General features: G+C 30.8%; 1 protein-coding gene across 1 annotated transcript in view; it reads left to right on the top strand.

Moving 5' to 3' along the window:
- Positions 1-906: 906 nt before the first annotated feature.
- The window catches only part of LOC126744494 (membrane alanyl aminopeptidase-like), a 53,110-nt gene continuing 26,516 nt past the window's right edge, over positions 907-27,500 (top strand). The window contains exons 1-5 of the mRNA XM_050451930.1: positions 907-1,042; positions 18,868-19,273; positions 22,514-22,742; positions 22,894-23,020; positions 23,265-23,449. Of these exons, the coding sequence (XP_050307887.1) occupies positions 18,892-19,273; positions 22,514-22,742; positions 22,894-23,020; positions 23,265-23,449 (923 nt within the window). The 5' untranslated portion in view covers positions 907-1,042; positions 18,868-18,891. The remainder of the gene's footprint in view (positions 1,043-18,867; positions 19,274-22,513; positions 22,743-22,893; positions 23,021-23,264; positions 23,450-27,500) is intronic.

Raw genomic sequence — 27,500 nt, 5'->3', positions numbered from 1 at the left:
GCGGGAATATTATCGCGGATATTATAGCAGAGTTAATAATCGAAAAGTATTAATCATATGAGGTACGCTGATGACACCGTCCTATAACCAAACAATCGTAAGGGCACAAAACACCTATTGGAAAAGTTAAATGATCAATGTATACGATGTAATAAATACAGACTAAAAATTAATCGATAGAAAACCAAGTTATTGGTAGTTACAAAATTCTCAGCGAATCTAAGCCATGCGAACCTGCCGATGGCAAATGCCGCGATAGAAAATGTACGGATATAAATGTCTAGGAACTTGGAAAGAATAATTAGATGACTGAACAAGAAAAATAAGAACGAGGATAAAGATAGCCAGATCCACATTTGAAAAAATTAAAAATACCTTTACGCGTATTGGGTATTATGTATTTTTTCAAGCTTTTGTTTGAAGTTTAGAACCATGGATAAGTGAGAAACCTTTGGAATGTTGAATGTTGAAAGACATGGATGCCTAAAGGGCGTTTAATAAATAATTTTTTTTGATACGTTATAAAAAATGTCTATAAAAGTTATTATAAAAAAAAAAAGATTTTTTTAGACTTGAATACGCTATATCACAGAGGCTTAAAACCTCAAAAAGTTTAGAGCACATCTGTTTTGTATGTTGAATTTTTTATTTAAGCCACCTGAGGATTCACCCTCTTAATGAAAACCATCTTACTATAAAAACCCGATATGTCTAATGCATTTTAATTCAAAATATTACAAATTAACCTAATGGATTCTAAAATTAAAACACTCCCAGAAGTATTATTTTATCGATACAAAGTATTTACGATACATTAATGGAAATAAAACCAGAATGAATAAGAATACAAACATTAAAGGCGACTTAATTGTTTATAGACTTTATTTAAACGCATACATATATAACTATATTGTCGCAGATTTTTCAGCCGCAAAAAGATTAGATAAAAGATCATAGTTAAATATATGTCGCTGTGAAAGATCGAGCCACAGTGATTGTAGACGTGATCCCTTCTTTTTAATATTAAGAGAATACATATGAGGTAGGTTTGATAAATTTATTTTTAATTATTTTAATTAAATTTGTGAATGACTACAAATATATAATTTCTTTATATTATTAGTGCACAATTTAAAAAGAAAATAAATTGAAAGACCTTATTAATGTGCAGTGTTTGATGTGAATGCTCGTAATCGAAAGTGTCCCATAAATTAGGAACTACATAATATGAAATCAGCAGTTAGTTTTTGAAAAAAATAGCGAAAATATGTTGATTTGTTTTTAAAATTTTATCCCGAATGGGACCTTTTTTGTTTCTTATATATAGGTAAACTATATATTATATTATCCCAATTGGCTTTGCATAATTTTAAATTTTTATTTAAGATATGCTTACTAGACTTTTCCACAACTTCCATCTTGCACGAATGAGATTAATTATAATAAAAATTCTTGGATTAGTTACTCAGATTTGCTCTCAATGTATGTCTTCCAATATGATTTACTATGAAATGTAAACATTAGAAAAATGGTTTGTCAGTGGTTGCATAATATAAAAAAAATTATTTCTATCTTGTGTGTGTGAAATTAAAATAAGTATCTAAGATAAAAATTAAGATGCAAAGTAACGATTTAGATTTATAAAGCTATTGAGCAAAAGTATTTTCGTCATTAAGAATTTACCTATTCCAGGGGAATGCCTACTGCTAAAAGCACTTTGCACTTTTAATTTTTTAAGAATTATTCAGACTGTCATTTGTTGGTTGTTTCTGGACTTTAGAATCTAAGGCTTATTAACTACTATAGCAAGAAAGTAGATAAGTTGTTATACACAAGTATTATAAGAATTATAAGGTAAAACATTATGTATGATTTTCGTCAAATATTCAGTCCTTAAACTTTTGCACTACATTAACTAACTATTAACTAATAAACGTCTTATTATTATTAAAAGTATCCATAATTATGAATTTGAGCTTTTTCATTTATTTTTATCTTGAACCGAATTTTTCGAAAAAAATGCAACTTAATTATTAATAAAGTGCTAAGAAAACGTACTAATATATATTGAAATCATTTGTTTCTCTGAACAATTACCTGTATTTTGTACTTAATATATAAAAATAATAATTAATAAATTTAAAAGATAAATGAAGAAAATTAAAGAGTATATTTCTTTCTTTGGGATTTTACATTTAAGTCTGTTATTAGAATTAGGTTAGCATTATATATTTTTTTAAAGTTAGATACATTTTATAATTCATAAAAAAATAATTTTTTTAAGTTTTATTTCTGATTTTTTGTTAAAATTTATAAAATTAATTTTATAAATTTTAATTTTGATTTTTTTGGGAATAAATATTTAAGTGGAAGGAAAGTGATTTTTAAAAAATTGGGCTTTTTAAAAATTTTTTTTAAAGATATCTTATATTATATTATTGATATTTTTTCTTAGATTATGATTATTTTCTTTTTCGCATTTTTTATATTATCCTGGTTCTTAATGTTCTTTGCTTTTCAAGTTTGCTAAAGTCATATAACTTTATTTTATGTATTAAATGCCTGGTATAATTCAATAAAAAATTTGGTTCTTAAAATTCTAAAGAACCACTTCTATTCTACTTACAAAAAAATGAGTCATGCCTAATATTAGTTTTTAATCTCCCTTTCCAATCGCTTGATTTCCTCAAAACAAAGTGACTCTATTGTAACAATTTGTCATGTAATTAAAATATACAACATGATGCATTCAAAAACCAAAAGTTCTTACATGCAAAGGGTTGCTAGATTTAATTTCTTCATCCTAAAAAATAAAAATGTAAAGGGGTGAGACATCTTTAAGAATATTGCAGTACGAGGGTGGTCCCAGAAGTACCCGGCCTGACCTAGAGATGACTGTAGTAGTTTGAAAAATATCAGTGTATTAGAAAGTATACAATCTATAAAGCATATGTTTTAAGCCTGAAGACGCCACGTTGTTTAGTATTTGTTTGGGAGCCATCAATAGTGAACGTTTTCAGTGAATTTGTGAAAATGGAGAAACTTGGTCATTGTTATGTGATACATTTACAATACATTTATTTGAAAGGCCTCAGCCCAATCAATATAAAAGCTGAACTGGATTCTATTCTGGGTGAGTCTGCTCCTTCGTTAACAATAGTAAAATATTGGGTAGCAGAGTTTAAACGTGGTCGTACGAGCTGCCAAGACGAGCATCGCAATGGTCGACCAAATGAGCTGACAAATCCAGAAATTTTAAAGAAAATTCACAAAGTGGTACTGGATGATCGTCGACTGAAAGTGCGCGAGTTAGCGGACATAGTAGGCATTTCAAAAAGTACGGTACATCGCATATTAACTGAAAATTTTGACATGAGAAAGCTGTGTGCAAGATGGGTGCCGCGTTTGCTCACACTCGAGCAAAAACAGTGTCGTGGAGATATTTCAATTGAGTGTTTAGCGAAATTTAATAGCAACAAAGCAGAATTTTTGCGTCGTTTCATAACCATGGATGAAACATGGGTCCATCACTTCACACCAGAGACAAAAGAACAATCAAAACCATGGACCTCAAAAGGGAGAACCGGCTCCAAAGAAGGCGAAAACCGTTTCATCTGCAGGCAAGGTCATGGCGTCGGTTTTTTGGGATGCGCGAGGGATAATTTTCATTGACTATCTTGAAAAAAGTTAAACTATCAACGGCGAGTATTATGCGAACTTATTGCAACCTTTGAGCAAAGAAATCAAGAAAAGACGGCCGTAGTTGGTTAAGAAGAAAGTGTTGTTTCATCAAGACAATGCACCAGCTCACAAATCCGTTATTGCAATGGCCAAAATTAACGAATTAAAGTTTGAATTGCTACCTCATGCACCCTATTCGCCAGATTTAGGCCTATCAGATTATTTTCTGTTTCCAAACTTAAAAAATTGGCTCAGTGGTCAAAGATTTTCCAACGATGAAGAAGTGATGTCTGCAGTTAATGGCTATTTCGAGGCGCAAGACAGTTCTTATTATAAAAAGGGTATCGAACTTATAAAATATCGCTGGGAATAGAGCTGAAAGGAGATTATGTTAAAAAATAAATTCATTCTTATCCAAAATTTTCGTGTTTTCTTTCTTGGGTCGAGTACTTCTGAGACTACCTCGTAGATATAAAAACCTAATCTGGCTAAACAGTTATTAAAAGACATATTAAAAGTTATTAGGAGATATAATCATTTAATTAAGAAACAAAATAGCAAAGATATTTATTCAAATCCGTTTTCAATCGGATTCTGGATCTTCTTAAAATCATAACTTTAAATAATAAAAAAAGAAGAACTCCCAAATGCTTAAATGATGATGGTCCCTCTAGTTCAAAAGCGTAATACAGATAATGTGGAGAACTATTGCCAAAGCTTCTTTCTTCTTCCTATAATTTCGAGAATTGTTTGAGGGTCGAAGTCTGTTTGCTTCTTGCCTGTGCTTTGGTTTTTATAAAAATAAAGCACAGCTCAGAGTATCCTTGATCTAGTTCCTTACATAGTGACGAATCATGATTAACGATGTGATGTTATGCTTTTTTGTGACCTCAGTAAGGCATTTGACTTTGTTGACCATGGACTTCAGGCTGCTACTTAACCTGAAAGCAAAGCATTCAACTATTGAAAAATTAGTTATCAGAAATATACCAGATACTACAGCATGGTGGGGTGTTATTGGCCAAAGGGGAGGTTACTCTAGGTCAATTCTGTTTATTATATATGTAAATGATTTAACTCTAATAAATCTGTCAATACGCCACTGGAATACATAAGTAGAGAGTGTGGCTTCAAAGTTCAACAAGAGTATAAATATTGTATATTTTTCCACATTTCACTCAGAACTATCTTATGCCATTCTTGTCTGAGGTTCCTAACACCAAACGTCTTTCTAATCTTCAGAGAAGTGCTATTAGGATGGTAATTTAGAATGTAGGGATGATTGCAGAACTGGTTTTATGGAGCTAGGAATTTACCTTGCCATTCTTATATGTTCTTAGAAACCCACTACATTTTTTCAAAAAATAGAGATGTATTTGTCACACACGGTGACAGTATAGACGCGATGCAAGCATACGAAACCAAAAACACGAACAATGTCATACTATCATACTAGCGTATAAAAAAGTGTCAAAATGGACCTATCTATTACGCAATTAAATATTTAATGTTTTAGCAGAGAATACAAGGAGATAAATGTATGCCTATAAATAGTTAAAAACAAATTTTAATGGAAAGTGAATTTTACTTAACTAAACATTATTCTAGTTACGTCTGAACATAAAATTTCATTGAAATTACTTTAAATGTCTAATTGACAAAGTATTGGTATTTCTATTGCTGTAAGGTATCATGTAATTTTAATAGATATTTGTGTTCACTTTACTGTAATATGTAAACATAACATTTGGTATTTTATTATAAAATATAGTTTAATAAAAATAATTAAATAATAAATATTCTAGTTTTTGGAAAAAAATTCACGTAAATATTGCTTATTGGAAAATGTAAAGGATTGGGACGAAAGTTCAATTAAAATTATCACTTAAGTTTTATATCCTTTTAGTTAAACATTACTAACCTCGCTTACCACTGTTACCTCGACATCTATGTACCCAAACAACTTAATCAAACAAACTGCCTTTACTGAAAAACGAAATCACAGATTACATTGGGGAAATAATTTTTCTTCAAGAGATAATTTTTCTTCGGAGAAGAAAGGGGAAGGAGAGTTCCAAGGGAGGGAATTTTAAGTCATTCTTCCTTTTTAATATTCAGTAACATTTGTCATTTTCGACTAGAGTTTTGGTAATGTTTTCTTGTTTTTTGTTGGGGTTCTCCAACGTATGAATTTTTGTTATCGTTACTAAGTATGTACAATTATTTTCTTTTGGACAGTTTATGTTTTTAAAAATAAAATCGTGTAATATGAGCACTGATTTTGCGTTTTCCTATAGCCCCTTTTAATATATTTTAATCTATAATAGAAGAGATAAGTTAGAATACTTGTTACTATGTTATTTTGGTTATTGTTTTGTTATTGTAAATATTTCTCTAGTTTATCAGGATTAATCTAATCTAAAACTATAAGAGAAAATAATATTTATTTAGATTTTATTATGAATAAAAGCACCAAATGCAATAAGCTTATTAATTTATTATCACATTTGCTCTATTAATTAAGGAGATATTTATGATTTAAATAGATTTTGCTTTTAAACGGCTATAGTGGTAATTCACGAACATAATGATGCGGTTTAATAATTACTTAGATAAAATATATGTTGTTGTGATAATATGTAACATATTTTATTTAACTCAAAGAACTTTTGTAGCACTCATATAATAGGAGAAACTTCTAAAACTATACTAATGTTGTTCTTCTACTATGTGGAAACTAGCCTAATAGCTAATAAATTAATATTATTAATTAATGGGCATTTTCTTAAAAGCTTAGGAATTTTAAATATTAATACAAGTAACAAATATTGTTGAAATAAGTTTGTTATTATTATTAAAGAATATTACTGTGAGAAAAATTAATGGCATTAATTTTTTAAATATGATTTTCATCACATACTCGCCTTGACTAAGAGTTATATGGTCCTTTCGATCTTTATTTACTTACATTAGATTTTTATCTATTTTGGCTTTTTTCAATAAATCTGGCCCTGTGGGATCAATAGTGGCTTAAATACCGGGCGGGCCATCGAAAACGTACCGCAAAGCATCACTGCTAGAGATTTTTTTTTCAAAAAACTCAAAAACACGTCAATATTGTTTATAATAGGGACAACTTCTACCACAAGATTAATTGAAAAATAAAAAAAAAATTGAAAAATCTTCAACCCCTTAAGTGGGGGGTGTCATCGATACCTTATTCAAAAGTGCTATTATAATTCCCTATACGTTGCTGCTTAGTTTTTTGATAATCGATCGACTGGTGTAGAAAATATAAAGAATTGAAATTCAAAAAATACATATTTTAAAAAACGCATAAATTAAATCAAATTAAAAAAAAACTTATCGAATTATTCAAGCAAATGCTAAAAATATTGCCCGCCAATCTCCATACATTAATACAAATTGACTTCAAATCGTTCTCGAACATTGTGAAGTACTTGCTTCGCACTTCGCGACAAATATCAATAATTCGTCTTCGTAGGTCTTTTAATGAGGCAGATGGAGTGCGATATACCTTACTTTTATGTGTCCCCACAGAAAAAAGTCTAAATGAGTCAAGCCGGGTGACCGGGGAGGCTACTCAATTGCACACCTTCGACCTATCCACCGACTTGGAAAGGTATTGTTTAAATAATGGCGCACATTTTGAGAGTAATATGGGTACCGTCTTGTTGATAAAATAATTCCTCTTCAATGTATCAACGATTGTTCCATAAAGTATTTTCCAGTAAATCCAAGACATAGCGCCTAAATTTCCAGGAAGGAACTAAGAAGCCACAATGGAATTTCCAAAAATACCAGCCCACACGTTCAATTTCTGAGGGTTTTGTGTGTGTACCTCGTGAATAATCCTGGGATGGCTCTCGGAACAGTAATAAAAATTGTGCTGATTAACTACACCATTTAGAAAAACGTACACTCATCCGAAAAAGACACATTAAATAGGAAATTGTTATTATTCGCCACTCACTAAAATTTCATAATAATTTTTAATAAAATAAAAAAAACACCAAATTTTAATGCGATCTTGTACCAGTAAAAATTGTGTTTTTTTAATACTCTTCGGACACTTGTACGACTCACGCCGGTCTATTGGCTAATTTTTTTTTATACTCAGTGTATTATCCATGGCAACTTGGCCCAATACTAATACCTCCATAGCTTCATTTACTACAGGATTTTCATTTTGCTTTTTTTTTTATTCATAACAAAACCTGTTTCCCGCAATTTTGCTACTAACTGGTGAACAATTTTGCCAGATAGGTGTTTAAGAAAATGGCATGAAGTTCAATATTTTCTCTACGAGTTGACAGATTTTCAAAAAATAAGCAGCAGCGTATAGGGGGAATTAATAGCACTTTTTAATTAGATATTATTAAACCCTTATTCCCATTTGAACAAATGTAGGGAATGACACCCCCACTTAGAAGGTTAAAGATTATGCACTCATTTTTGGGGCAAAAATTGTCCTCCTTACAATCAAAATTGAGTGTGTTTTTGGGAAAAAAAATCCCTAGCAGCTATGCTTGCGGTATGTTTTCAATCACCCACCCGGTATTTATAGGCTTTCAATGCTTCAATAGTTAATAGTTGGTCAGCATAAACCAATTACTCAACATATTCTCATAAAACGTCAGGTCAGATAAACGTAAAGGTCAGTTGTTGCCAAATTAATTTTGTAATAAATGGATGGTTAAAGCCGCTGTATTCAATAACAATTATTCGCTGTATCCATAACAATAACAATCGCTGCAATCAATAACAATTACTCCGATTTGAAGTTGTTAAGGATCGATTCTGGGACCTCTTTTATTCTTGCTATATACGTAGAATCTTCCTTTAGTCGTAAATAAGTTCTAAGGTGTACCAGTACGCTGACAATATTCAGTTCTAGGTTTAACTATTGATTCTTCTTTAAGATTTCAAGGATATATTAGTGCTATCTTGCAGAGGTGCTATTTGCGTACGCGTTTGCTAACAAACATATTTTAAATTTTAACACAAGAAAAAAACTCTCAGTATCGTTAGTGTTAGCCATGTCAAATTACTGATTTATCGTTTATTATCCTGTCTTTGTCTTGATAAAATAACCCAACAGAAACTGCAACGTGTACAAAATACGTGTTGTCGATTTGTGTGTAATTTTAACAACTTTGATAAAATGTTTATACATATCTATCGATTGCAGTGGATAAAAATGTATTTCTTTTTTCAGTTGTATTTTCTTACATTTATGTATCGACTCTATATAAACCTACAAACCACAGGCCAAAATATCTATCAGAAAAATTAATTTCAAGAACTGCGATTCATGATAGAGATATACGATATAATACTCTGATATTGCTACACCATAGCACAGCTCTTTTCTCACGTAGTTATACTTACAATGACTTTTACAAGAGCTTTTTTAAGAATTTTTAAATTTCAATGTCACGCTTTAAAAATTATTATAAAACTTTGTTCTTGGAGGAACAATTGCACAATTAGTTTATTTTTTTCTCTGCGGATTTACAAATATTTTTAATTAGTTTTTTTTTGTTATTTTCTTTCAACTTGTTCTTTGGTTAATTTTTATGTTACTACTTGTTTGTCAAAACATTTGTAATTATTATTATTAAGGTTAAGAGATAAAAGTCTAATCTTCGCCATTTTGGGCAAATGTGCATTTGATACCAAATAAGGACATAACCAAATATCGTCGATGTTTAATTTTTGGGAAGAAAAAAATCATTCAGCATGTAACATCAATGATGCCGCCAGCATGTAAACCGCATAAAACAATAAATTTTAATGGATATAACGGTGATTCGTTAACAGCGTTTGAGGATTTTCTTCGCTCTATATATGAAAATTTTGCTTGTGGATGAAGCCATTTTGCCACAAATGAGCTTCACCAGTAAACACAATTCTTCGATAATAATGCTCATCTTCTGCCACTCTCAAATTAGTCCAATCGACAAAAATGCAACGTAAACAAAGGTCATTTGGCTTTAATTCTTGCATAAGCTTTATGTTATAGGCACGTAAATCAATAACCCTCGATTCCAAGTTTCGATCGGTTTTTGAAATAATCTGGTTTTCACTGAAAAGATTTTAACAGCAGAACGAATATTTGAGTAATAATATCAAATAACTATTAATAGAAAGAAACATCAAATTCTGGAACCCATTGTTCATCCACGCGCTACATATTTTGGTGAAAATTTTGTACTTATGCACGTCCACATATTGCAAGAAAAGCTAGAAACATTTTGAAGTAGCACAATATTTAGGTATTGCCATGGTGTGAGCAATTTTCTGACTGGCAAGCACGTTTGGGATCTGTTGAAAAGCTGTGTTTTAAATCAAGGAACAAAGTTCTGCAAGAGCAATGGCTGTTACAAATTGAGGAAAACGATATTGATACAGAACCGTAGCTAGAGTTCAATTTCAGATAGAGCAGTGGTGGTTACAGGTAGGGCGCAAGTTACAAGTAAATATTTTACTTAGTCTGATATGGTCAATCAATTTTTACCGTATTGCTCTTACTTGATTTGTAAATGTGAGTTAGTGAGTTACTTATAATGATCGGAATATTTATTTATTCGGGCTTATATACATATAGAGTAATTATATAATGAGAACTCGTATTTAAAAAAATCTGAATTTTTCGATTCCCAATAATAATAAAAATGCGAAGGACTTTATTCAATTCAACCGATTTCGGTCTTTTCTTTTAAAAGGATAAAAATACCATGTCTGCTATTCTTTAATGCCTAATGATTGAAGTCAATGTTTTGAGCAGTGTCACATCCTATAGTCGCCACAGAAGCAAAAAGTGTATTAGACCACAGTACCCTCTTCCTTTAATGGAATTGTTAGACCTAAAAATTAGTTAAAATTATGAACTGGATATAATTATATTACGGTAATATTTTACAACGAGCAGTATAGTTTTGTTTCATTTTCGTACATTCACCTAAGTTGTGTAAAGATATCATTTTTATCCACATACGGCTCATTAAGACGTGCTATTAAATTTATAAGATCGTCGTTGTCCGAAAATCTTCTTTGTAATTTAACAATTTTGAAAAAGACTTCTTTCGAAATACTCAGATTTAAATGGCTGAATATCTTGTTCTTCTATATTTTGTCTTATGGCAGATGCAACAAGATGAACCATGCTGATTAATTACTTCTCCCTCCGATTTTATTTCTTGATTTGCCTTCTTCGCCGCTTATATTATCGACTTAGCTACTTCCAAAAGTCGACGATACATTTCATCTGATTTCAGTAAATCAAATAATATTCCTGTAAATAGTTAATATAGAATGTCGATTTGAAAACTTCTCACTCCGATTATCTCGAAACGGGTTAGATTTTTATACAATCGCTAGAATACGTTAATTTTATTATCGAGGGGGAACAGCTTTTATATAGAAATCACTTCGCCTCTTTCAACCCTACCCCACAGAACTTCCCTCTCAAAAATCCTAAATGGCAATAGGTGTTAAAAGATACCTTATTTAAAAGAAAGTTTCTACATTTTGGCGCTATATTTTTTAAATTTGAGTGCTGCACTGCTAAGTTAGGGTTATTTAAACATTGTATATTACTTAATATTAGATATTATTCCTGTAAGTGTTTTAATCACGCTAAAGCTAAGATTTGTATTGGAACATGTTTTTTTTTCAGGTTAGTAAATTATTTTAATAAATCAATACATCATTTTACTAACCTATTAACTCACTGTTTTTTGACATGACCATAAAGAGAACAGGTGCATTTATCACTGAAAGCGTTTATTAATCTGATAGATTCTTTCGGTCATGAAAGATAAACATTTACATTTTTTACGTTTCTTTTTTGTTTATTTCCGTTTGCAATGGAATTCGTCTCAATACAGTTTGATAATATGATCCGAAATTCAAAATCTTCATTAGTGAAATTTCCAGTCAATGTCACTAGGTATTCAAGTCAGTTAAAATTTATTGCGATTATTTGTGTGGTATTGTTAGTAACTAAGATATACACGCGTAGGTAAATAATTAAACTGATTTTGGTTATGGCGAACAAGAAAGATATGCAGAAAGAACGGCAGAAGTTTTTAATAACAGAAATCAACTTACAAGTTGTTACATTAAAAGATCTTCAAGAAAATATTTTACAGCAGCACTTCTAACTAGAATATTACATGAAAAGCATGAAAAGCAATAAAGTAACATAAATATCATCCGTATAAGATGCAAATTTTACAAAAACTTCATGAAACGATTTTGATAGGGAATAAAGTTTTGCGAAACAATGCCTAACTTAATACTCGTGAAATTCTGGTCACCAACATTTGCTTCAGTGATGAATGCATCTTTTTCCTAAATGGCCATGTCAATAAACAGAATTGTCGATACTGGAAATGACGACAATCTCCACATTTTGAAAGATGGTGCTATAAAAAAATATTGTTTGATCGGGTATTGGTACACCTATTTGAAGATGTAATTGATCCTTTAATAACAACTATACTGGAAAATCAAGTTGGTGGAAACATTTTGCAAGAAAACGAACTAAACTTTTAGCAAGATGGAGCTCCGCCGCATTATTTTTTATTTACATGGCCAGTGCAAGAGTGGTTGAATAACAGATTCCTCAACCAATAGATTGCTAAAAGGGGACCGATAGAATGGCCTGCTAGGTCATCAGACTTAACGCCGTTAGAGTTTTTTTTATGGGGGAATATAAAAACAGTTGTTTACAAAACACAGCCTGATAATACCGATGATTTAAAAAGAAGACTCACAGGGGCATCTTGCAAAAGTGGTATTTCAAAATGTTTAGGAAGAATTTAAGAATAGACTTTATTTTTGTTTGGAAAACAATGGAGGACACTTTGAACACCTCGTAAACTAAACGTGTTAATAAAATAAATTTTAAACGTGCTTCTGTAAAGACTATTATTAAAACAACTTATTCAGTCATAATTTGTAACAACTATGCAAAAGTTTAATCAAAATAATATTACCCTACAAAGACATGTTTGGATAAATAATCTTAGCTTTAATGTAACTAAAACACTTACAGGAATAATGTCTAATAATTTTTTTTTAAATGAGTTACATAAACATAACCTATTTCGAGATACTAGGGGTGGGAAATTTTTAAATTGACACTCTGTATATTTATTTTTAATAAACAAGGTAATGCTATTTTCACTATCTATTATTTTATTTTTAATGTTGGCGAAACTGCTAAATATAGCAACCGTGATTTCTTTATATTTTATTAAAGATTAACGTGCTGTTTGTTCGTTTTATTGTGTTAAATTAACCGTCGTTACCCTTGTTTACACAGTTTATTTTTGCAGTTCACAAATATAATTATGAGACATTTTAAAACGACCTATACCAAGAATTTTATTAGTGCATTTTATAATTATTTATAATTTTACAAGGGAAATACAGAATTTTACAGTTTTACTAATGCTAATAGGTACAGATGATTTTTAAATAATTTTGGCTATTGATAACTGCACTTGGTTCGTTTTTAAATGTCTATCCTGTATGTGTAAGAAAAAAAACTTTTTTTAGATTAATTAAAATTAAAATACCTATATTTCTAATAATTATTAGTTCTATAAGATTTAACATATTTTAATTTCTCTCTATTTATGTTAACCTCCTCAGGTAACGAGAACAAATGAATCAATAGTTGTGTTCCTTAAATAACAGTTTTTTTTTGCACTGAATTACGTAAGTAAACCGGCTTATCAGGAAATTATAAAAACATGTACCATATAGTTTGTTACGTAATTAAAATCTGGGAAATATTAACCATTATTGGTGCTATAAAGATGATGATCGTTTATTATTTTATGAGCATGAACGGATAATTAGATGTTATTTAATATTATTTCGTAATGCGTTGAGATAATTTTTATAAAATTCGAAAAATCATAAAATGTCGATATAAAAAAACGGTGTACATCTTGATAATTTTCATAAAATAATTTCTTTAAACTGAATAAACTTTTCATATTTAATACACTATATCTTAACTGCATACAATTATATTATTTTCTTTTGATTTGATATCATTGGGTAGCAGATTCTATACACATTATAGAGTAGTCATTTAACTTATCAAAGTGACGTTAGCTGGAGGTGAGAAGGTGTTTGACCAAACTTTTTTAACTGAAAAGTTAAACTTCCCTCTATATATATAAATAAACATGATTTTTTTTAATAAAGTTATTAAGGATTATTCGTTTTGAAATGAAAGCAGTGAGCGCGATTTTGCCATATCTATCCAAACTGATCTTAGGTACTTTTGTAATAATAGGAATAATATTTGAGCTGCTTTGATGGTATTAAATATAATAATTATGAATATAGCTATTATATATTTCGAACTATTGAGAGCTCTATGGTAATATTCTTGATGATGTAATTGATATTGAGGGATATCACTTGTTGGGACAGGATAGATCCACACGGGGAGGGAGAGTTGTTGTTTATATGAGTTTATAAAAGCAAGATAGTAATATATATTGAATACCTTTGGATTAGCGTGCTTATTATTAACAGGGGGAGCTGTCTTATCCTATGTGTAATTTATAGACCCAATACTAACTATAATGAATTTTTATCCTGCTTTGAGAACACTTTATTGCAATATTTCATATGCGTTTGCTTGGGTGATCTTAATATTAATTTTTTAATACTCTACTAATACTGTGGCCTTAAATAACATTTTGAAAACGTTTAATCTTAGTCAGTATATGTGTGAACCAACTATATTGACTTAAAATAGCAAAAGTCTAATTGATTTGTTTCAAGAGTGACCTTAGAATTGATATTAGGTATGGTAAAAAAATATTAAAAATATTTCTGATGTATAAGATGTTCTTCACCTGATCAAGAACTTTTCATCAAATATTATAATTTCAAAAAATTAATATGGGTCAAGTTTAGCAAGACTTGGAAGCAGTTGAGTGAAATGCTGTTTATATTTGGCATACAGTACATGAAAGAGTTGAAGTTGGTACTAAACTATACTGTGCGTGATATACTGATAATCTTCATTTATTAAAAAGACTAAGAAAAGATACATTAAATTGAATTCTTCTTACAAGTTTTCCTCAACATTAATAATATTACAAACAACTTCGTAATACTTTTACAGCAGCATATCGCGCAGAAAAAATAGGTACATCTAAATTTAAAATTCCAAATTCTAACTCTAGGCAAAAATCGGCCAGGTACTAATATAAAACATAAAAACAAACTCTAAAAGAGTATTAGATGAAATATTGCGTATGAGAAAGGAAAATACACTTAATTGTCCAACAGCCCATCATCTATTAAAAGGTCTTCCAGTTCTCCATCAATATTTTTTAGTTGTAATCGTTTTGTTACTGATACGTCATGATCTTTATGTTTTCAGTAATATCCAGATAATACTGCTGATATACAAGAGGTATGTATTTAAGCAGTTTTTTAATATCACCAATTTTTTCTGCGCATCTTCTGTTAAATTTTTGTTCGAAAATGGGATATTTTTAAGAAAGAAGACTTACTTCTAGAAACAGCGTCGTTTCTAGAAGTTGTTCTGGACAATAAAACTGCCTTAAATAATTTTGATGGCTTGATACCTAAAATCGGTGTTCAATGTTTTTTTTTCTCGTACCAACTGTACCCATAGCATAATAAGCTGCAAATTTTTGTTCAGTCCTCCACATTTGTCTGTATATACTATCAGATCTTCTTGACCTGTAAAGGATCGGGATGTTAAATGTTTTAAAATGCAACTTTTTCACTGACACGCTTGGCAATGTCCTCAGTCCACATATACATGACCATTACTACAGTTGTGCACACCAAGATTATACATCCAAACCTTACGCAAATAAAATGCTTGATCAACCGTAAGTAAAGAAGTGGGTAAAGTTTGCTGCAAATCAAAATAAATGTCTAACTTGTTATCGTTTAGTTTCGCATTTTCCGTTTCCCGTTTTAAATCTTCCTGCATTGCAGCGGCTCTTCTCTAATAAAGTTCAAGTTGGAACTTTTTGTCTTGGTAAATAGCGTGATTTTCCTTATTTGCAAATAGCGTGATTTTCCTTATTTGCTTCAATGACATTATTAAGTTCATCACACGTGGCACAATTATCTACTTTGGGTAATTTAAATCCAATATTAAATTTTGGGGAAAATATGCGCCTGTATCTGTCTGCTTTTACTGGTTCTCTTCTTGACATCAAGACACATAAGAATCTTTGTAAAGAATCGAAATATTTATTTCATGGTTAAGATATACTTTATTTTTGGAAAAAAGAGAAAATTTCTATCAATACAACATTCGGTCAAAGCAGAACTATAATATTCAACATGTTAAAACCACTGCTTTACAAAAATCACTGTTTTTTGAGGGAATTCGAATGTTTAGTAACCTACCAGTAGAGATTAAAGAAGCAACATCACTGAAAATGTTTAATAGAAAGGTGTTTAATTTCTTAAAGAATCAATTATAATTTAATTTTAAGGAATTTATTATATTACACACATGTATATTAAATGTTTGTTATAGCATTATGTACTAGCCAGGTGCTAAATAAAGGATTATTATTATTATTATTATTATTATTAGAATTCTTTTGTTAGCTGTAATGGCTCACATATTTTGGAATAGACTCTATGTGCTCAAAGACTGACCGGATTCGCTTCTTCTAAATTTTATTAGAATGGTGTTTTCCGCGTGTATCTGCTTTTGCTGTAGATTGTCCGTCAGAGATTTGGGCTGTTATGTTGCGAACCCGCTTTACAGAATTTTGCAGTTCATTTACTGCCAAAAATGGCTTTTTACATATTGGAATATTAACTCCATTTAACAAAAGTAAATGTTCTTGAAGATTCTTGCCATTTTGTTTTTTTTATACGGCATTTTTTGGAACAGATGTAATAGAAGCAAATAAATATGTAATTTGTTTTTCGTAGGAACCTAATTCTCAAAATGAATGAAAAATCGACTCTTCTCTGCCTTGCAATTTGGTCCTACAGTTCTTTTGGCACGAACATGGGGCTCCCAAAGTTCTTGGTTCTACGGTCTTTCCTCTTAAAAATGTATATTATTATCCCAATTTTTTTTCATATTTGATTTGTACTTCTTTTGGCACTTTCCGTTAGATTGTGCCCTAGAAGAGCCTGCTTTTTCGAGATTTCTGATTGTACCTCTTGATTGCACGGCTTCATCTAGAACAAAAAATAAATCCAATTAATTTTATGCAGAAAGGGCATAAGCCACCTACAGTTTAAAAGCGCATTTTCTTATTAAAAAGTATTATTTTTAACACATTTGGTTAAATTTGTATTCATCAATAATATACAGGGTGTCCCGAAATTACATCGCAATATTTTACCAGCCGCATCTTTGTCTAAAAATAAGACAAAAACTTCATATACAGGAAGCTTGAAAAGTGAATCGTTTTCATGTTACAGGCTGTTTTATAATTCCTATTAAGATGGTTTTTTGTTAATATTTTCGAAACGCCTGGTCGTTATTTTTCGAATTTTTCATCGTATACTACTGTTATTGTTACTAACTGATTTTATAACATTTAATGCTAAACAACCACTATAAAATGGCGGCCATCAGGCAGTGGTCATTTTTGGGTATCGTGGGCATGTGCATTAGCAGTCCAGTTATATTTATTAAGGTCGTGCTTTCTTGCTACAAAAATTGGTCGCTTGTCAAATTTTGTCAGCAAGGAAACTTTTACACAGTGGCGCCATCTGCTATCAAATAGTCAACATTTTAGTTTTATCGTATAGGGACGTGATATACCAAAGCTCATTTTCAGTGAAAATGTGTTTCATGTAACTTGTTGCCCCGAGTGATTCAATTTAAGTAGATACTTTATTAGTAATAATATTTTACAGTATACACTAACTGTATAGTGTAAAATATTATAAAAAGGTTCGTAAGCATGATCAACATATAAAAGCTCATACATCGACCAGTCAGTATTAAGTATTTTATGATATAGTAAGGGGAAATTTGCTTTCCTAAAATTAAAAGATACCTGTAAAGTTTTACAAATTTCGAACGGCTCACATGATTGAACACTAGTCAGAAAACTGTCCACCCTCGATATTGATAAAGTATCCTCAATAACATCACTAATTTAATTTAAATTAGAATAAATTTGATCTAATGTATGATCAAATATTAAATAATTTATTAGCAATTTAAATTTAAAAAATGAATTGCATTAATCTCCATGTTCGGCGCTTTTAAGTCACCAAAAATTAATAATTTTTATTTTGGAAAGAATCTTGTAAACACGGAGCTTCAAAAAAAGTAATAAGCTAACAAGCTAATTTTACAACCTACGACCTCAATTAAAGAAAAGTGACTTAAATCCAAAATAATGATTGGTAGAGGTTTATAGGCACTCAGTTTATAAGTTTGAAAAAATTTTTAAGCGGATTGCTTTGCAGCCAGGTCTCACTTATGGCATAAATATCATAAAAAATTGTTACCCACGTACAGCGTTGTATATTGATTTAGTTTTTTGTATTACATCCACGAATGTTCTGGTAATAAATGAATATTTCCTTTTGAAGGCGGCTCTATTGGTCTAAGTCACCTACTAGTATAATTACTTTAATCAATTTACAGTTCTATGCCTATATCTAGAGAAGTCTAATAACAGATCCTTACTTTGTCAGCATTTGTTTTCAGAAAAAAAAGCAAAAGAAAAATTTTAATCTACGATTTTTTAAAAAACTATTAATCGCTTTCATAATAATCATCGACAAACTTATTTTTTGTTTTGTTTGGTGGGCAGGTTTTTTACGTCTGACCAAAAATCTTTTCGCTTCTATCGTGACCCGTAGTCTTCTAAAAACAATTGAATTCTTGGGATTTATAATAATTTAATAAACAACCGAATTCTCGTCTTTAACCATAATAATTATTACTAGCATCTTAAGCAATAGAAATATTATTAAATGTTCAATAACGTTCACGTAGCCACCAATATCGATGGTCAGAAAAAAACAATTGCGGTATTCCAAAACATAATTTCGCTTCGCGGTCATGACATTAATAGTTAACCATTTGCTCATTGTTATGCATATTTACTAATATTGTTATCTGTAACTAAAGCAATTATTGTTTCGCAGGTAACGTCGCAGGTTCACATCAACATGGTTCTATCAAGAGCTTTAACTGCGTTGCTGTTATTAGCCCTTTCGTCTTCCGATGGTTATAGACTTCCGACAGTATACAGTCCCAGTTTTTACAGTATAAATATTACACTACCTTCGGATATATTTACACAAGAAAATGCTACGAGTTATACAGGAACAGTAGACATAACGTTTAAGGCTTTGGAAAATGTTTCAGAGATTGTGCTTCATGCCAGTGCTAAATATATTGGATTAACAGAAATAACTTTGATTCATCAAAATGATTCTGCCTTAAATATAGTTGCTAATAATTCAATAAATGCCACTACAGATATTTTAACTATTACGTTGAATGATACTTTGGATAATAATACGACTTATGTACTTAGCCTGGAGTTTAGTAAGTATTTTCAAACTTTTTCTATATTAATCATAACTGATATTTTTACTAAACTACCATCTTTAAAAATCTTAGTTAAGGGAGTCTATTTTCCAAATTATTTAGTGTATTTTAAAATAAAGATACTGTCTGTCTTGACTAAGAAAAACATTAAAATAGTAAACCAGTAAGCTGATTTATATAAAACTAACATCATTAAGGCTTATTCTCTTCTAGAATTCTTGCATTCAGTGTAATTTACTTGATTTTATATTAACAATTATATACCTAGTTAGCCTAATCAAAAGACCTATTACTACTCTATTTTAAGAAATATACAGGGTGTCTGCTAATTAATGGTACATGGAAAAACCACAGACTCCTGATGTAAAAATATTACGATTTAACTATATTTACCTATATCCAAAAGTTGATATTAACTGAGATACAGGGTGTTAAACTTAAAACTTTTTTTTTGTTTTTCCCCAATAACTTTAACAAAAGTTAACTTTTTTTCACAAAAATTTGTAGTTAGGGGTTTTTTAGGTCGAAAAATTCATTTTTTTAACAAATTGAGTGTACAATGTAAGGGGCGCTGTCTGCGACATCTTTTTCTCTTTCATAAGGTCATAACTTTTTTGTGCTTAACTGTATTTAAGTTTTTATTGAAAATAATACTTTTTTCATATTTTTTACGTAAAAAAGGTATACTAAGTTGAAGTCGCTCAGAGTTACCGTTTTGGAGATATTTGTATTTAAATTATTTAGTGCACCATGCACTCGACCCCGGCTGAATAATTAATATAATCGGGAAATAATTCGCTTTTTTAAAGTGAGCTATGAGAAAGCAAATGAACTTTAGAGACGCAGTTGTTAGGAAACCGCCATGTTGTTGTTGTTTGTTGATTAGTTTAAAAGTTGTCAGAAAATATTTAATTGGTGTTTTCTGTGATTTTGCATCCAGTTTACTGTTTTGCTGAATTTTTAAATTTTTCGTAAGTTGATAAACAATGCCGAGGCACAATCTTTTTTCAAATGCCGAAATGAGGGATATGTTGTGTGTATATGCGCAGGCAAATTTTAATGCACGCGAAGCCTATAGACGATATTCAGAACTCTATCCAAATCGAAGACAACCTGATTTCAAGATCTTCAAAAATCTTAACGATCGATTAGGAGAAACAGGTACATTTCGTCCTAAACGGAATTCCGCAGGGCGCCCGAAGGTTGCCCGTTTTTGCCGTGCCCAAATAAATGCCGACCCCATGTTTCTGAATAAGATACTATTTACTGATGAAGCAAAGTTTACACGTAGAGGCATTTTCAATTTTAGAAATAAACACACATGGGCATTACAAAATCCACATTCAGTACACAAACGTCATTTCCAACATGAATTCAAAATTATTGTATAGTGTGGTATATTCGATAATCATTTATTGGGCCCTTTCGAACTACCGCCCAATTTAAACGGGGAACTCTACCTTGGGTTCCTAGAAACACATTTACCAGATTTTCTCGATGATATTCCGCTAGACATAAGGCAACATATGTATTTCATGCAAGACGGAGCGCCAGCACACTTCTCTAGAGCTGTCAGAGAGTACCTGAACAACCGTTTTCCTAATCGCTGGATAGGTCGTGGGAGCCAGAGGCCATGGCCGGCGCGAAGTCCCGATTTTAACCCGCTGGATTTTTGTGTATGGGGCTATATGAAGTCACTCGTTTACAAAGAAATAGTGAATTCCAGAGAAGAACTATGGCAGAGAATTTTATATGCTGCACAAAAGCTACGAAACGAACACTTATTTTTTAAAATTAGGAGATCTTTCAGCAAAAGAACTGTTAAATGTATTGAAGTGAATGGTAGACATTTTGAACAGTTTTTGTCAAAAGCAGATCTATTTTTTTACTAAATCTCGTCACAGTTTCAAAATGGAAAAGTTATCAGTCGCATAGTTAAGTTTGTTTTCGTTAATGTTATTTTCTTTCAATAGATTTTCTAGTGTCATAGTTATTTTAAATAAAGTTAATTAAATGATAATCCAATTTTTGTCTGCATTATTCTCAATGACTTATACTAAAACATTATTTATGATGTAAAAAATGATTGGTAAAGAGTAACAAGACATTATTGCTTGCTTGAGCTGCTGTACTAAATAATTTGAAGGCAGATATCTGGAAAACGGCGACTCTGAGCGACCCAAAAGTAGTATACCTTTTTTACGTAAAAAATATGAAAAAAGTATTATTTTCAATAAAAACTTAAATACAGTTAAGCACAAAAAAGTTATGACCTTATGAAAGAGAAAAAGATGTCGCAGACAGCGCCCCCTATATTGTACACTCAATTTGTTAAAAAAATGAATTTCTCGACCTAAAAAACCCCTAACTACAAATTTTTGTGAAAAAAAGTTAACTTTTGTTAAAGTTATTGGGGAAAAACAAAAAAAAAGTTTTAAGTTTAACACCCTGTATCTCAGTTAATATCAACTTTTGGATATAGGTAAACATAGTTACATCGTAATATTTTTACATCAGGAGTCTGTGGTTTTTCCATGTACCATTAATTAGCGGACACCCTGTATATTTATATTATTAAATTAAATTCCTATTAAAAAAAAATAAACTCCTAATATAATATGCATTATATAAATGAACACAAAATAGATATATTTCTTAGATTATATCTCTTTAGGTAACAAATTATATGCTTAAGGCCCAATATTTATTTGAGGTTACATTATTATAATTTATTAATAAATGTTGTGTTTTATAGGTAAATTGGTCAAATGTTAAAGAAAACTATATTGTCAAAAGGTAGTTCATTATGATCTTTAATATTTACCATAATTTCATGTGTCTTTGTCATATGTTGCATCTTTTCTTACTTTATAAAGGGCATCGTTTTTATTGGAATTAATTGAATTTTTCTGATATTAATTTTTTTATTTCTGAATCACTTTTTTCACCTTTATATTCGATATCTGTTTTTTATAGATGTAACTATATCCTTTGCTATCCTTTTTTTAGAAAAAGGAAAAGGATTTTAATTTTTAAATATCGTGTTTCGGCTGCTTAACAATGCAACGTACCTCTTCGGTTAATATTGTTTTGTCTAAAAAAAGGTTTTCTTTACGATTTATTTCTTTAATTAATGAATATTTAAGTTATAGCCTGAGCGTGCACTTGTTAAGCAGTTAATAAATTTTAAAATTGAACTATATATTGATTATTCATACCCTTCATTAATCTTTCTAGATGGAACACTAAGTACCACAGACATGTATGGTTTTTATAAAAGTAGTTACTTGGACGACACAAATGTCACTAAATATTTAGTGACAACTCAAATGGAATCAACTAATGCTAGAAGAGCTTTTCCTTGCTTCGATGAGCCCAGATACAAAGCTCAGTTTAATATCTCTTTAACTTATCCAGCTGGATTAAATGCTTTAGGAAATATGGAGGGAAATACAACAACAAATAAGTAAGCACAACTATAAGTACTATATAAAATAATACGTATACTTTATTATAAATAGTTTTCTACATTTTATATTAGTAATAAATATATTATATGTATTTTAAATAGAATACTTAAACCTACTGGTAAGTTAACAGTTTTATTTAAATTTTAGTATAACTAATATGACCACGACTGTTTTTGAACCGACCCCAGTAATGTCGACCTACCTAGTAGCTTTTATTGTATCCGATTTTACTTGTACCAATGGCACTTTAATTGAAGGCTCTCTGAGTAACCAAGTATGTACATTAAAATAAAGTAAACTAAATCTTTAATTAATTAACTCTATCAATAAAATGCTAAATCTAATTGCTAAATCTCCATATAGTATGTTATATATTTTCTTCTTACTCTTTACATAAAATTGACTTACTTAAGCATACCTTTCTTACCTCATTCGTATCATGCTCTATCACTAATTAGAATCTATCCTAATAGACACACTCTTATTTCAAAACTTCACTGTTCAAATATATTTTTTAGGTTTGCTCAACAACGAAATCAAACTCTACAAGATCATTTGCTTTAGAAGTTGCACCGAAAGTAATTGATCACCTAAATGCATACTTAAACATTAATTATAGCTCAAGAATGACAAAGCTGGATCAGGTGGCAATTCCCGATTTCTCCGCTGGAGCTATGGAAAATTGGGGACTAATTACATATAGGTAAATAAATTTATTAAAAATAAGATATGATATTTAATTTTAGCTTTAATTAATTTAGTTAATTAACCACCGTACCTTTATATGGCATCTTTGATTGATTTCCTAAGTTTCTGCTTAAAATACAGCCAAAGTTAAAGCAAGCAATTATAGACATTCGAAAAAATTTATACTATAAGGATTTACAATAATATAACCTAAATTAAACAAGATCAACTTCTAAAACTAGATATTATAAGTGGAAATATGACTTAAACCATAAAATAGGCGCAAAATAGTATTAAAAATATTGAACGTATTTACATTTTCATAATACTGTTCCCCTCTCAAGTTCTATTAATCAACAGGTCTAGCATTACCATATCTTTGTTCTCTGTGGTTTACATAACCACACTCTGTCCCTAGGATTAAGGTCGGTAGAATTCGCCTTTATGTCATAACGTGATTTCGTTCTGTTATTCTTTAGTTGAAGTTTATTCTGTGCCTCTTCATGGAACATTCGCAGACACTCTTGTAGATGGTCGATATACTCCTCAAGAGTTTCAGCCTTGACGCGTCTCCTAATTATAATATCGAAAGGTAAATGACAGTCATCACCGAAGACAATTTTTGCCTGGCTTTTTTTAGTAGATTTGTGGATAGAAAAACGATACGCCTTCGAATTCTTCGAATTCTTAAATAGATTTCAAAAGTACGATTAAATGCTTCAACCATCATCCCATTAGACTGAGAGTGTAGAGAGGTGTACGGTTCTTATTGATTCCCAGCATCCGGCATACTTGCTGAAATCCCTGTGATTCGAAGTTCCTTCTTTGGTCTGAATATATTTCTCAGGTAACATCAATTCAGCATATCTAGTTGATTCTTATTTTACAGGAACTTGTAGTCCATAGCAACAAAAGCATATCGATTTCCGGAATTCCTAGTAGGAAAGTGTCCTGCTATGTCTATGGCAATTTATTTAAAGGGTGCACCAACAAGATACTGCATCATTTTTTTTTTCGATCTGGGTTCTTGATGAACATTGATTCAGAACACTGTTCAGCCAGTAAAACCTTTCTCTAACTTTTGCCAAGGTCTTAGTAACTCCAAAATATCCCGCCATCGATAGCTTCAAGAACTTCTGGAATCCGTGTTAGATAAAGGACTGCCCGATATGTTCTTTCTTTTCCACCTATGTTTACCCATATTTTTTTTACAATCCATCTTGTATAACCAACGAATTCCATTGAGACCAGTAAGTCTTTATTTCTGGAGATTCTTAAAAAATATCTTTTTATTTTGGCTTTAAAATTTGTCGAGATCTAAGTTCATAAATAAGGCCAAAAACTGGGTCATCACAGTAATCCTGGATTAAACTAGCTGCGTCCTACTCTTCAGAACCGTTAAGGCGAATACGATGACAAGCAAGTATTTCTGGATGTTGGTTAAATTTCGAAGTACTCTGGTATATTTATTGATAGTTAAAATCCAGATATATACATAGTATCTAAATAATCCTGGGTAATTGGATTGTTGGTAAGAATGTTAATATCTCTTAAGATTATTTTAGTCTAGTGTATAGTTTTGTGTTATATAATCAGAAACTTTTCTCATAAAACTATGCACATTAGTTGGATATAGGTGATAAATTGACGTTACACTGATTTTTTTTGTTTTCAGATATCACTTCGGTCCTATTAATTATGTCTTATGCTAAAATATATTTTTGGCACGAATAATTAGGACCATGTTTTATATATATTCTGACTCTGTCTTTCTGACTAAAGGATGGACCAATGTAAAATTTTGTTTAATCTTGTATGTTAAAGACATCCGAAATATACAAAACCCCCGTTTCAGTCAACACAGCTACGTGAAACATGAATAAATTAAAACTGAACAACAGGACTTGTATTTTTTTATAATTTGTATTGAAACTCCGTATGTTTGAATGAAAGACGTTAAAATAACTATTGCTTTGTTGATTCTTAATTAATTTCCAATGCGTTTATCTCATTATCTTTAAAATACCTCGCAAAATTATTATTGTTCATTTTTTAAAAAAAAAATTTCAATCAATGACTTAAATAAGCATAAAACTTAAAAATGTATAAGTATCGGTCTAGAAAAGAATAGGAACAACCGTCGTAAAAATTAACACCTTTTATAAAATGAAAGAATAAGACGTGTTAATTACTGGTAATCACAAAATGTTATAATGTATATGTCTGAAAAAAAACTTTTAATGAAGAATGAGGCTAAAATTCAATTGTTTATTAAGGTTTACGTTACCAAAAAACGTTAAAATATGTACAGAAATGGATAAATAATAAGAAATAAAAGTTTTTGACGTAAAAGGGAGTATTTAAAAGAGAACATATTATTTTTGGTTATTTTAGTTTCTCGAGCGAGTTGAGTTTTCTCTGAGCCTAGAGTTCAGTTTCCAGTATTCAGCTCTTGAAGGCCTCTTTTGCGTAGGTGGTGCTCTTTTGCTGCTTAAGTGTGGTTCAATATTTTTGCTGTCCCTAAAAGCTGATATCGGCGGAGCACTATTGTTGCGGTAAAGCTGCTTTTTATTATTAAAAAAATCTACAAAAGTGACCTCGATCGATGCTTTCGGATCTTCTAGCGTAAATACTTCACCGTTGACAACAAGTGTATTATTCAAATGTTTTGCAGCAAGTGCTTTTTTCTATTTTGTAGTAAGTGTAGAGAATTTTATGATTGTCTTGGGATTGTATATTGATCGACAGAGTATTTGCAAAAAAAGCCAAAATCTGTTGTTATAGCCGGTTATCAGTTCTTCTTTCAGCCCAAAAATCACAATTTGTTTTTTCTTGTTTGTCTCTTAGGTATTTTACCTTTCTTTAAATGACTTCATTTTCCCGTTCCAATTTGCAAACTTTATCTCCTAGTTTTTTAATTTTTTGTCTGGATCTCCCAAACTCTGCTTTAAAGGATTGTACGTCAGTCTGTTTAGTGCTGTTTTGCTGTTTTACTTCGTTTAGAAGCTCAAATATTTGTTAATTTCTTATTGTCTCCATTTCGTTATACTAATTCCGGCCGACATATACTATATAATGCCTCGCTGATTGTTGACTGCGTTATCAACGACCTTGTAGTATACTAGTTCAATATATTTATTAATATCGAGCATAAGATTTCTTACTATTATCTTGGTATATTATTATTATCTTGGTAATATATAATTAACAAGATATTTAATTTAACAATTTGCTCCTAACCTCCTAGCCTCCTATTTAAGCCCATGTGTTGTCATACCAATGCGGTACCTCTACGTTTCTTTCAACCGCATCCGTTGAAACCGGATCATGTATACCCGCACTTACACTACCTTTTGACTATTAATTTGTACTAACAGCTTTATATTTTATTTTTGTTTTAACGGAGTAATATTAAAAAATGTTTACTTTGCCTGGGCCTACGATGATCCGGATCAAAGGCCCCAAAACCTTCGAAACTGGTGTTTGTCATTTTGGTTGTGGTCAATTTTCAATTGCTTTTTCTTTATCTGGACCGGTCTTGTCACCCTTTTTTTATAACATGACATCGGTCATTAAACGTCTTTTTAAAATAAGTAACATTTTTAGGACTTTGAGTTTCAGGTTGGCCTCTCTGAGCTTAACAATTACCTCTGATATATTCTTTATATGATTTTCAAATGATTTTTCCAGTATGTTGACGTCATTGAGATTAAGCAAGCCATTCCATATAAGACAGTTTCAAAGAGGGCTGGAGCACTACAGAGTCCAAAGGACATGACTGTAAACTGTTAAACTCCTATTCCAGTAGAGAACTACTCCTACTCCTCATCTTCTGGATGCATTTTTTACTTGGCAGTATCCACTCTTCAGATGGATCATTGAAAACCATTGTGGACCTAATATCGTATCCGGGGTATCATCAATTCTTGGTAACAGTTATCCCTTGTCTTTCTTGGTAATGTCATTTAGTTGCCAAAAGTCTACACAAAAATTGGTAGATCCTCTTCTTCTGCACTAGTTCAACAGGATATGTTCAAGGACTCTGGAACTCTTTTGTTCTTGTTTCC

The sequence above is a fragment of the Anthonomus grandis genome, chromosome 14 (assembly GCF_022605725.1).
Source record: "Anthonomus grandis grandis chromosome 14, icAntGran1.3, whole genome shotgun sequence".
Classification (NCBI taxonomy): Eukaryota; Metazoa; Arthropoda; class Insecta; order Coleoptera; family Curculionidae; genus Anthonomus; species Anthonomus grandis.
This window is presented reverse-complemented; position numbering and strand designations above follow the sequence as displayed.